At 39.8% G+C, this 13,234-nt stretch overlaps 1 protein-coding gene across 2 annotated transcripts in view; it reads left to right on the forward strand.

Annotated features, from left to right (window-relative positions):
- The first annotated feature begins 1,459 nt into the window (after positions 1-1,459).
- Positions 1,460-13,234, forward strand: part of LOC136871757 (rho-associated protein kinase 1) — a 166,787-nt gene continuing 155,012 nt past the window's right edge. Inside the window, exons 1-2 of one of the 2 annotated variants that reach the window (XM_067145310.2) lie at positions 1,460-1,626; positions 11,108-11,177. In XM_067145310.2, coding sequence (XP_067001411.2) covers positions 11,130-11,177 — 48 coding nt within the window. In that variant the 5' untranslated portion in view covers positions 1,460-1,626; positions 11,108-11,129. The remainder of the gene's footprint in view (positions 1,627-11,107; positions 11,178-13,234) is intronic. The other variant, XM_067145308.2, reaches the window with a different exon arrangement.

Below are 13,234 nucleotides of genomic sequence, written 5' to 3' on the forward strand. Positions count from 1 at the left end.
TAAATTCACCTTATTGTGGTAATTTGCATAACTAAAATCACTGTTTTCTTTCCCAGAATCATGTAAGATATCCCAAAATGGCTTCAAGATATTTTTTGTCGCGTTTATTGTTAGTGCAAAAATATCATGCCTCTAGGTATTGTGTAATAAATTCTTCTAGAGATAGTGTAAGGGATACCAAAAGATAAACTTGTATGTGAACCATAAAAGTCTTCAAGGTATCAAGATAACCTGTAATCATTCCTGGTAGAGCCTATAACTCGACCCTTTGCGGCTTTCCTATGTGCAAGAGAAGGAACTCTTGGACTATTGAAAGCAGATCTGATTGGGTGTGCTAGGCTGAGTGGCTCAGTTGGTTGAGGCGCTGGCCTTTCCAATCCCAACTTGGCAGGTTTGAATCTGGCGCAGTCTGGTGGTATTTGAAGGTGCTCAAATACATTAGCCTTGTGTCGGTAGATTTACTGGCATGTTAAAGAACTCCTTTGGGACTAAATTCTGGCATCTCTGCGTCTCCCAAAACCGCAAAAGTAGTTAGTGGAATGTAAAAACAATAACATTATTATTAATTGAGTGCCTTCCTTGGGATTGCTTACCATTAACCTTCTCCTCCACCACAAGTTTCTGTAGGGTGCTTGTTCTGACGTATCCGAAGTACCAGAGGTAAGCATGGCTGATCTGTTCAAGAAGTCTAGTCTGGATGCCTAGTTCTTTCAGTGCAGAGACATTGGTATGGTGTTCTGTCCAAATGTGAAGAATGCATCGGTAAACCAACACCTCAGACTATTTTCCTCTTATCTACCTGTTTGATTGTCCAGGTCTCAGCTGCATTGGTAGCAATGGAAAATATTAGGGAGTGAGCCAGCTGTCCTTGTGTATTCTGTTCTTCTGATGTTTGTTTGAACATCCACCTGTAATAGAAATCATAATGCCAAGTAGACTAATTTCTGGACAGCCTCAAAACTAGCTATCTCCCTCACCACCACATTGAAGAGAAGGTTGCCTCCCATACTTCCGTTCATTTAGGCGAGGCTGTGTAGTTGAGATATAAGAGTACTAGCAGGTTTTATTTTGACTCAATTTGATGATGTTTTAAGGAGTTCTATTGCATGAGCCTCATCTCATATATTTAACAGCATGTAAAAGAACTCCACTACAAGAGCCTCTACAAGTTGTGGATGTGATTCATTTATGATAATATATTTACAACTTTAACTTCAAAGTTATTTTATGGTAGTTTTATTTTATATGTAAGTTAAAGGGCTGGATATTTTATTCGTAATAATTTCTAGATAGGTGATTTGTTAAACTTGTAATAAGTCCTCCTGTATATGTACAAGCTAATCTGCTATTACCAGTTAATGACGTCATGGTAGTTGTGACCACCTTATCTGTTGCCCGACTTAACATTGAGTCTTATCTACTATGCAATACCTCAGAACTAAAGATAACTACCAGCACTTATTACTTGTGTTCTTCATTTCTTACCTTGACTTGACTTCTGCTTTTCAACCTATGATGTTGTGCTTAATTTTTGGATTCATAATCTTTTGTAAATTAATGCCACTTCTTGCTATAATAGATCCTGTCTTCTTTTTAATTAGTTTCTCTACTTTCGGGTTCTTCAAGGTAAGTTTAACGTGAAATATATCTCACTTTATATGCAGTATGATAATTATTACTGGAGTTAAAATCAATCTACTAGTACATCTTACTTGTTCAACTTCTAGGGCAATTGTTCATGTTCAGGGTGTACATACATATTTACTAAAGAAATTTACCAAACACTTTCCCCAACTGAGGGGTGCCAAAAAGACAAAGTATAATAAAATGACAATATTCAAGAAATATTCTGCTAATAGCACCAGCATATATATTTATATAAGTGTAATTTGTTGATCAGCTGTTACTTCAGAGATTTCATTTGAAAGATTCTAGTTAAGGTCAGATTCATTTTGAAAATCCGAGGCGTGCCAGCCATGTGACTTCATCTCTAGCTTCCTACTGGGGTGGATAGGTTCCTCTGTGAATCAGTGGTAGTGTTCCCACTAGCATACCTGAAGATCACAGTTTCAAACCAGCAGAAATAGTTGGATTTTTGAAAGGTGAAAAAATTCCATTCCATGTCTCGGCCATAAATCACCCAACAGAAACACTGTTTACTCTGCCATCTAGTACAGTAAAACAGTGTCAAAATTGATTTAAAGGTACCCTAGGTAGAGTCAAATCAAAATCCCTGCACTTGGTAACTGAGGCCAAACAGTTATTATTATTATTGTTACGGAGTATCGTGGATTTGCAGAGGTGAAAGAAGGTGCGGGGGTGAACAGGTCTCAAAATACGAAATTAAAGTTAAGATAAAATTTAACAAGGTTATATTTTCTTAGCAAAATCAAGAAATAACAAGAATGGCAGGTACAGAGTAGCAAGGCAACAAATGTACAATTACAGTATTCACAGGATTTGGGCTTCGAGCCCCGGACTCACAATTCTTGAGCAATCAGCCCAACTTTACCCAAAAACAAGATTCGACAAAGGGGCAGAAGACCCCAATCATGTTCAGGAGCACTTACTCCCAATTACAAAATAAAGCCTCCTCGAGGCACCCAAAATCAATTTCAAAAGAGCAATCCGCTCTCAAAGTTTAAGCCTATCAAAGGCCACACCAAACTCGACTTTCCAGCTGTCCTCCAAGGACATAGACACAGGGGCAAAAAGATACCCAACCTACTGAGGCCTATTAAGTGAAGAAACAGAAATATTACATGGCCTCGACAATACCAATTTGAGAGGAGGCGAAGCTGCACTCCTAATACATTTTGTTTAAAACCTACTTGGCACTAGGCCGTTAATGCAAGGGCTAATCCCATACTAAAGAGATGACTTATATGAGAAGACAATTTACATTACGCTAGAAGAAACGGTTGAGAAAATAAGTTCACCTCGAAGCAATATGAGTGGGAGCTCGAGAGGGTTAAGCACTCTCTATCCCAATTTGTAGTTAAAACAGAAAGAATTGATACCGAGTGTCTTTACATTTTAAAGGAAAGTTACATGGAGAAGGCTTCGGACCTGCCCCGAGAGTTAAACTGCTGAGCTAGCAAGAAATGAAGTTATTAAAAGGCCATTACCTTCTGGTTGAACTGCTGCCCGAAGAAAGAGGCGCTTCCCGCCCCCTGCTACCTAATTTACACACTGATAGCTGTTACTGAAGTGGCGCGGAGACCCGAAAATCAGCAGTTTATATACTCTCGCGGAAAGTTCGAGGCGTTTCAGGAATGAGAACACCCTCCCACAAGAATTTTATTGGCTAGGGTTAAGCAACATATCCAAGTTGAAGAAGATACACCTGATTGGTCATAAATTAATTAAAGAAATTCGGGATTGGCTAAATTCAAAACAAGGGGAAAGAAAGGGTTAATATTACCAACTTAAACAATGACTGAAAGAAATTTAACAAAGAACAAACTTATGAATTCAAAATTTCTCCAAAAACACAGTTATTTCACTTCGCACTAGGGTGCACCATTGTAGTTCTTCAGTAGTGTCCTCTAGAAGAGAATGTTCACACTTCTTACTACAGGCAAAATAAAAATACATCGAAAATGACACTTCAGAACACTTCAAAATTTACAAGTAGTGACATCTTCTGAAAAACTTGAGAATTAGCACTGTAGTTAAAGTTCAGACTTCCTCCAGTAGGAGAGTTCCAACTGGCGCAAAGTTTGAATTAACGGCACGGGGGTGTACCGCCCGGTACAATTATTATTATTATTATTATTATTATTATTATTATTATTATTATTTGTTACCGTGGTTTGGTGGATTAGCAGAGGTGAAAGAAGGTGCGGGGGTGAACAGGCCTCAGGCTACGAAATTAAAGTTAATTTAAAATTTAACAAGGTTATATTTTCTTTTCAAAATCAAGAAATAACAAGCATGGCAGGTACAGAGTAGCAAAGCAACAAAGAACAATTACAGTATTAACAGGATTTGGGCTTCGAGCCCCGGACTGACAATTCTTGGGCAACTAGCCCAACTTTACCACAAAACAAGGTTTAACAGAGGGGCAGAAAACCCCATTCATGCCCAGGAGCACTTGCTCTAAATTACACAGAAAAGCCTCATCGAGGCATACACGCTCAATTTTCAAAAAAGAGCCACTCGCTCTCAACTTTAAGCCTATCAAAGGCCACACCAAACTCCACCTTCAAGTTGTCCTGTAAGGACATAGACACCGGGGTAAAATACCCAACCTACTGAGGTCTATCAAGTGAAAAAAAGGTTAATTACATGACCTCCAAAATAACAATTTGAGAGGAGGCGATCTGCACTCCTAATAGATTTTGTTGAAAACCTAATCTGGTTCTAGGCCGCTAATGCAAGGGCTAATCCCATACTAAAGAGGTGACTTTAAAAAGAAATAATTTACATTACGTTAAGGAAGAATCGGTAGTGAAAAATAAGTTCACCTCAAAACAATATGAGTGGGAGCTCGAGAGGGTTAAGCACTCTCTATCCCAATATGTAGCATTAAAAGAGAATAGAAACAAAGAGTCTTTACATTTTAGGGAAAAGTTACATGGTGGAAACGCTTCGGACCCGCCCCGAGAGTTAAACTGCTGAGCTAGCAAGAAAAGAAGTTATTAAACGGCCATTACCTTGTTGTTGAACTGCTGCCCGAAGAAAAAGGCGCTTCCCGCCCCCTGCTACGTACTTTACACTTTGAAAGTTGGTACTGAAGTGGCGCAGAGACCCGAAAATCAGCAGTTTAAATACTCTCGCGGAAAGTTCGAGGCGTTTCAGGAATGAGAACACCCGCCCACAAAAACTTTATTGGCTAGGGTTAAGCAAGACATTCAAGTTGGAGAAGATACATCTGATTGGTTATAAATTAATTAAAGAAATTCGGGATTGGCTAATTTCAAAACAAGGGGAAAGAAAGGGTTATACAGCCAACTTAAACAATAACAGAAAGAAATTTAACAAGGAACAAACTTTTGAAATAAAAATTTCTCCAAAAAACAGTTCTTTCACTTCGCACTAGGGTGCACCATTGTAGTTCTTCAGTAGTATCCTCTAGAAGAGAAAGTTCACACTTCTTACTACAGGTAAAACAAAAATACATCGAAAACGACCCAGTTCAGAAACTTCAAAATTTCCAAGTAGTGACATCTTCTGAGAAACTTGAAAATTAAAACATTAGATAAAGTTCAGACTTCCTCCAGTAGGGGAGTTCCAACTGGCGCAAAGTTCGAATTAGCGGCGTGGAGGTGTACCGCCCGGTACATTATTTATTACTAATTTCAACTTCTGGCCTGTATAGTGATGGAGGTGAAGTACAACTGGGTAACCATCCTGTCTTAACAATAATCAGAGGATAAAATGGAAGGCCTGTCCCTTCAAATAATGAAAGTATCCTTAAGAGGAAGGAAGGGCCACGAAGCACGTGAAAATGAAAGACTCCCTAGGCCTTGTAAACCTAATACTATCGGAATGCGGTCGAAAGAGAACAGGAGTCAACCAAGGGACCAGAATTTTTAAAATGGAAAGTCATGTACCTATTGTTACTGGATTTCCATGGTTTACAGAGGTTTTAGAAGGTGCCAGGGTGAATGGGTGGACAGAGAAAAAAACAAAGTATAAGTTCAAGCTCTACATTTTTAAATTTTATTTTTCCTTTTTTTCTTTGATTTTAAAATTGATAGATAAGCTGAATGAACAACAAAAACAGTTAAATGGAATAACTATGAGCTTGACAGCTCTGATAACAACTGCTGGAACAAAATTTTTAACCATAGTAGTAGTGCTGACAAACTCAGCACATAAAGAAACAATCTACAAATACTTGAGGTTTACCAACTTAGACAAAAGCAAATTCCCTTTTAAAAAAATGAAATCTCCGTCCTCCCGCCAGAGGGGGGCATGTAGGCGATAGTAGAGACATCTAAAGAAGAAATGTCCAAATATCTTCAGTTACATAATTTGTGATTCACACCACAGGTGGCCTTTTGGAAAGGCGTGTAGTTCAATTGGATAGAGAAGGTGTACCCCCAAGACCTCCACCCTCTAAGGTTTTACCACAGTCTGAAGAGATTTGATATCTTGCAGTTAAGAACATTTGAAAATTTTTGAAAAGTTGAAAAGTATCTTGATGGGGAGTCTATTCCAATTGTTTTTTGCACTACATGAATCTTGATGTTGTTGGCGAAGATGTAGAAGTCTGGTCAGTTATGCCCAAGGGTGACGGCCAATGTCAGAATGGGGTCCCCCAGACCCTCATAGTACCCTCAGATACCTCACTCTCAGTACCTTGAGAGGGGTAGGCATGGTGATTGTCACTAAGGACCAAGTAGCATAGTTCCGCCCAATGGAGGAGTGGGTGGTTGGGGTTCAGCATCCAAGCCATTCCCAATGATGACCATGCCCAAGTTGGCCGTTGAGAAGGAGACTTGGCCAGAACGAGGTGGGCCCATACTCCACGCCGGCACCTCTCGCCAGTTACAACACGGCCTCAGTTGAAATTAGGGCACTGCAACAAATTTCTGGGTGACAGTAACTGATTTATGGACTGTGTTGTATACGGAGCTGTTAAGGAAATAAAAATAATTAAATTGGCAATTTCATCACTTGGTGGCCTATACTGAAAAGCACAGAGTTCACACAGGTTTTACTTGGGACAGATGAACCCGAAAAATCCTTTCTGTTTCAGGGTTGCTCACCAAGAGAGTGACCGGAGTTAAGAAATCCAGTGTGATGCCAGGTCCATGAAATCTGGGGGCAAGCTTGCTTTCTGGAACAAAATTTTTAACCATGACCTTGTCTCCAACCATTTAAATTGGTGGGTCTCCGTCCATGACCATACGGTATCTCTCTTTCACTTTCTCATGAGAGGCTTTAAGATTATTCCTGGCCTTTCTCCACAGATCTCTGATATTATCTGGGTCTATTGTCTCTGGTAAAATCTCATTGATTGACCACAAATTGGACAAAGGAGTGTTGGGAACAAACTTGAACATAAGAGATGAGGGTGAAAACTTATGTGACTCATGAACAGCTGAGTTAAATGCTAAGGATAACCAGTGCAATGAAGTGTCCCACCGAGAATGATCTTCATTGTGGAAAGCAATCAGGGCAGATCAAAGATTATGATTAATCCGCTCAGCTAGAGATGGTTGTGGGTAGTAGGCTGACGTGACATGTGAGATGGATAGATCAAAACAGAATTTACGAAATAAATTAGAGGTGAACACCTTGGCGATATCAGAAACTATATATTGACAAGGTCCAAAAGGTGCAGAAATAGTACTGAGACAAGAAATGGTGGACTGAGCAGTTGCAAACCTAGTCGGAAACAGCCGTAAGAAACGTGTGAAACCATCCACACACACAAGAATGAATTTATTCCCATTCCGTTTTGAATGAGGGAAAGGCCCGACATAATCTATGTACAGTACAATCGCTCCATAGGGCAAGATGCTTGGTGACATGACAATAGCCCTACCTCAGTTGACAACGTGGGCTTGCTAAACAAACAAGATTTACATGCTTTAACCATCTCCCTAATCTCGCTGTCCATACTCTTCCAGATAAACATTTTTCTTATCTTCTCTCTAGTTTTGAAAATCCCCAAATGTCTCCTTAATGGGGTATCATGGTAATACTTGAAGATCATAGGCACAGGAACAGCTGGAACCACAATTTTCATCCTCTGGTCGGGCCTCAAAGAGCAACACATAACCCCATTCCTCAGAACATAAGGGACAACATGTACCCCAGAAGAAAGGGTTTCCATAATAGGAGCCAGCACTGGATCTTCACACTGATATTTTTCTATATCGTGAAATAGCAATGGGGCATCAGTCAAGATGGCATTTATACTAGGAGGTATGGAAATAGAAGCTGAAAGACCTTTCTCCGGGTCAACAGAATCGACATTGTCAGAAAACATTCGGCTTAACCCATCAGCGACCACATTCTCAGATCCCCAAATGTGTCAGTCTCTAATTCAAACTTAACATGTTCAAGATAAAGACGAAATTTTTCCAAGGCAAATATGATGGCCAGTTACTCGTGTATAGAGTACTTGGCTTCTTGAGATGACAAGGTCCTAGACGCATAGGCAATTGGCCGCCTTCTGAGTTCAAATTCCTGAAGAAGAACTGCAGCGACTGTAGATGACGAGGCATCTGTCTGAACGATGAACTTCTTAGAGAAATCTCACATAGTCAAGACTAGGGCATTACAGAGAGCTAATTTCAGATCCTCGAATGGAGCTTGCTGCAACGGCCCTCATTCAAACTTGACACCTTTCCTATGGAGGAGGATTAGGGGCGCCATCCTATTAGCAAAGTTAGGGATGAATTTCCTAAAAAAAATTCACCGTGCAGATGAATCTAGCAACCCGTTTAATATCTTTGGGAGATTTAAAATTACGGATGGCATGTGTTCTGGAATGACCTAGCTCCATAGTTGCAGTCGCTTAAGTGCAGCCAGTATCCGGTAATCGGGAGATAGTGGGTTCAAGCCCCACTGTCGGCAGTCCTGAAGATGGTTTTCCGTGGTTTCCCATTTTCACACCAGGCAAATGCCGGGGCTGTACCTTAATTAAGGCCATGGATGCTTCCTTCTACTTCCTAGGCCTTTCCTACCCCATTGTCGCCATAAGACATATCTGTGTTGGTGCGACGTAAAACAAATAGTAGATATAGATGTTCTGGAATGATTGACTGAAACTCTGTCAGGTGACACAATATGCCCGCAAGAAGGCCATATATTGCGTAGCAAAAGATACCTTTGATAACCTGACTGTCAGTCCTGTGATTTAGGCCATTTAGAGCTTCCTCTAGATGAGCTAAGTGTTCTTGAAGGTCTCAGAGGAAATAAACATCACCTAGATAATGGTACAGACATTCAAATTTGATGTCAGAGAAGACCCTATCTAAAAGCCTAGTAAGAACAGCTGCGCCAGTGGGGAGTATGAAAGGCGTGCGGTTGCATTTGTACAGTCTGTAGAGAAATCAGTCAGATGTTTCGATTCTTCCGCCAGAGGTGCCTGATTATATGCTTTTTAAGATCTAGAATGGTGAAGAACTTAGTCTTATGAAACCAAGAAAAAGATGAATGCAAATCAGGAAGGGGCACTGATTGTAATATAATCTTACGGTTTAACGCCGCATAATCAATTACTGGCCTAAAGCTGCCTTGAGGTTTCGGCACTAGAAAAATGGGTGATGAATACGCCAACTTTGAAGGCACAAACCAATGACGATATGGCAAGTCAAGGGAAAAATAAGGACCACATTGACCATGAAGAAGAGGCTGAACGAGAGTCAATCCCAACAGTGAGTGATTCAATGTAGAAAGTATGCCTTGGGCAAGCAGGAGAAGACGTATATGTAAAGATAGTTTGATCTGGGAGCTGACTTCTTTCTTATAGAAAACCATTGATTGCAAATGTATACTTATTGCATTAGATTTGATGTACTTTATTCACTTTCACTTGGTATACTATCATCCTGGTAGAATACACAGATCCTAAATACTTGAAATGATTCACCTGTTCCAGTTTTGTAATTCCTACCTGATATTCAGTTCTCTTAGATTTCTTCCCTACTGCCATCCCTTGTCCAGGATATGTTCATTTTCATAGCATACTCACTGCACCTCTTTTCAAAGTAGTGGTCACTGTTGAGAAGAAAATGTGACAATCAGATGTGAATGGATGTGGGAAGATCCATGTTATAGGTTTGATGATGATGCTTGTTGTTTAAAGGGGCCTAACATCTGGGTCATTTATTCTTAATCTATATTAATGACATTTCTTCTCATCTGAACGACTGCAACTATCATCTTTATGCCGACGATCTTCAGATATACTCACACTTTAAGGTCCCGACATTGACAAAGCAATCCACCATATGAACTCGACTTTAAATTCAATTAACTCGTATACTAAAGAGAACTGCCCATTAATTAACCCGAAGAAAACGCAAGCAATCATAATAGGACAATCTAGACTTTTAAATACGCTAAACATCATACAACAGCCTAACCTCATGCTCTGTGGTGAAGCTATACCTTTTCAGAAGTCTGTAAAAAACCTAGGCATTGTCATGAATGACACATTAAACTGGAGTGACCATATAACATGTGTCTGCAGAAAAGTATATGCATCTCTTCACCCCCTAAAAATGAAACAATCCATTCTTCCGCACAGCATGAAAATAAAACTTATTCAAACCCTCATTTTTCCAATAATTTATTACTGTGATGTCGTATTAACCGATGCAACTGCAGAACAAACTATGAAACTTCAAAGGGCAATGAACTCTTGTATACGATTTATATTTTCTTTGAACTTTAGGACACATATTTCCCCTTATTATGAGAAGCTATCCTGGCTGAAAATTGATCAACTAAGGAATTTACATACTGCGACACTAATTTTTCGACTTCTGAATGAATCTACACCTGAATACCTATCCTTACATTTTAACTTCCTCTCATCTTTCCATGGACATAATACCAGATCGACTTCTACCCTTATAATACCGGTTAATCATTCATCTGTATACGGCCACTCTTTCCAAGTGTCTGGGGCAAGGCTATGGAACACACTCCCTGTCAGTATACGTAATAGCACTTCAACAGTCTCATTTAAACGGTCTTGTCGAGATTTCCTCTTAAATACGTGACCAGCTTGTATGAATGTTAGTGTGTATGATTGCAAGCGTGATTTAGAACTATTGTTAGGTGATGTAGATAGGCTAGATAATATTAATCATTAAAAATAACAATTATAATCTGTTACAATATTACTCCATAAATTTAGGTAGCTCCTAGGGTCTGCTAATGTTATTTTACCAAAGTATGTGATTATGTACTGTACGTAGTGGTTAAGTGTAAGAGAGGGCCGTGAGCCCTAACTTCGCCACATACAAAGGCATTAAATAAATAAATAAATAATATGCAGAACACACACATCCGAGATTACTATTATCACATATAAAGGACGCTTCTTATTATTTTTACCCATCTGAACACTCCTATCTTGCACTGGTATACTTATGAACATAATATAAAGATATGTAGTGTATTGTGTTAACAGATCTGTAGAAGAACACAGCCAAATGGACCAAAATTTACCACACATTAAGCCTCATAACGTACTGAGAATGGTAAGTCTACGGTTTAAATTTTATAATATCCTACCTTAGTATAAGGAACGTCTTCGCCTTGCTTTTCGTGTGTGGGGAGTAGTTGGACCTTCTCTCTTTAGTAACCAGCAGTAATCTGCCAGCGTGTTTTTGTTCCATTTCCCTTGATATCTTCGTTCCATTGCCTGTAGATCCTGATGGAATCTTTCTCCTTGCTCTTCGCTCAGCATTCCTAGGTTCTTAGGGAAATATTCCAGATGTGAATGTAACATGTGCACTTTCAAGCTCATTTTTCAGCCTAAATCTTGGAAAGAAACAAGCAATCTATCCACCATTTGTTTGTAGTCTGAATCCTTGTGTTTCCAAGAAAGTTTTTGACCACATTCTGGAATGCTGTCCATGCCGATCGCTCTACATTCCGCACATAACGTCTTAAAAATTAACATCAGAAAGAAGTTTTCTGATATCTGGACCAGTGAAAGTATCCTCCTTGATTTTGAAATTACTGATGCCTGGGAATTAATGACACAGGTACTGAAAGCATCCACCTCCATTGTTTTGGGCCTTAACGAATTGTTTCATAACCCCTAGTTTGATATGAAGCAGAGGTAACAGTATTTTGCTCTTGTGAACAAGAGTTCCTTGTTTTATGTTTTTCGACCCTACAATCCATTGTCTACGTGGCCATTCTTTTTCAGTCCAGTAATGAAATGGCGTATGGCTTTTAGTGCCAGGAGTGTCCGAGGACGTGTTCGGCTCACCAGGTGCAGGTCTTTTGATTCGACACCCATAGGCGACCTGCGTGTTAGGATGAGGATTAAATGATGGTGAAGATGACACATACACCCAGCCCCTGTGCCAGCAAAATTAACCAATCATGGTTAGAATTCCCTATCCTGCCGGGAATCGAACCCGGGACTCCAGCGACCAAAGGACAGCACGCTAACCATTTAGCCTGAAGCTAGGCAGGAATTGAAAACGGCAGACATTACAATGAAATATGTGTGGGACACCACGAGCTTTAGGATGATAATAATAATAAGTTGAAGGGTAGAGGATTTCCCCTGAAAAAAGCCTTAAGATTTCTGCAAAAGGATGGTTATGAAGAAGTCAGGTTAAATGATCTCTGGGAGGATATGAAAGAAGTAAGAAAAACACCTTGAAGAAGGAATGAAAGGTTGCTGTACGTTACATTTATTTATTTATCCGTGTCCAAAATCACGACAATATATTTACAACTACTCTATTTACACTTTGTTTCTCCAGTATTCAACTGTCGAGATGGCACATTCATTGGCTTCCACCAAATCCTTCATACTACATGGTTTAGGCATATTTCTACAGATGAGAAGGTGTCCATGATCTTGTTTTTCACCACACACACACAAATCTTGATCATCATCTTTCTCCTTGCTCTTCGCTCAGCATTCCTAGGTTGTCAGGGAAATATTCCAGATGTGAATGTAACATGTGCAGGTTGGTTTTACAACGTGTCACTCCAGATCTTAATCTGTTAAATGTCTTCCAATATCCATACTGAAGATGATGTCCTGCAGCTGGTTTCTCTTTCACGTCCCATAATCCTACAGGCGACTTCCTTCTCCAGAGTTCCTTTCGCCGAGATTCGGCTGATGATGGGATTGATGTTGTTGTTTGTAGGAAGCTCTTCCTCGATTTCAATCTTGATGGGTGGGCGTGAAGTCCAAACATTGGATGTCTTGGATCTGTTTCTTGCTTTTTCTTCTCAATCTCTGCTGCAACTTGTCTCCTAACATCTGGAGGTGTTACTCCCATAAGTGGAAAGATCTTAGTAACAGGAGTTGGTCGTAAGCAGCCTGTAACAATGTAGGATGCTAAATGGTTTATTTTGTCACCTATTCAAAATAAACCATTTAGCATCCTACATTCAGTATCTTCAATACGGACAACAATGATTTTTATCACTTGCAGCCTGTAACAATACGACCTGTCTCATGGAGGGCAACATCCACTTGATATGTATGAGCGGAATTCCTCTAGACTGGAGCAGCATACTCTGCAGCAGAGAAACACAGGGCAAGGGCAGATGTACGAAGGAC

Source organism: Anabrus simplex, chromosome 4 (genome assembly GCF_040414725.1).
Source record: "Anabrus simplex isolate iqAnaSimp1 chromosome 4, ASM4041472v1, whole genome shotgun sequence".
NCBI lineage: Eukaryota > Metazoa > Arthropoda > Insecta > Orthoptera > Tettigoniidae > Anabrus > Anabrus simplex.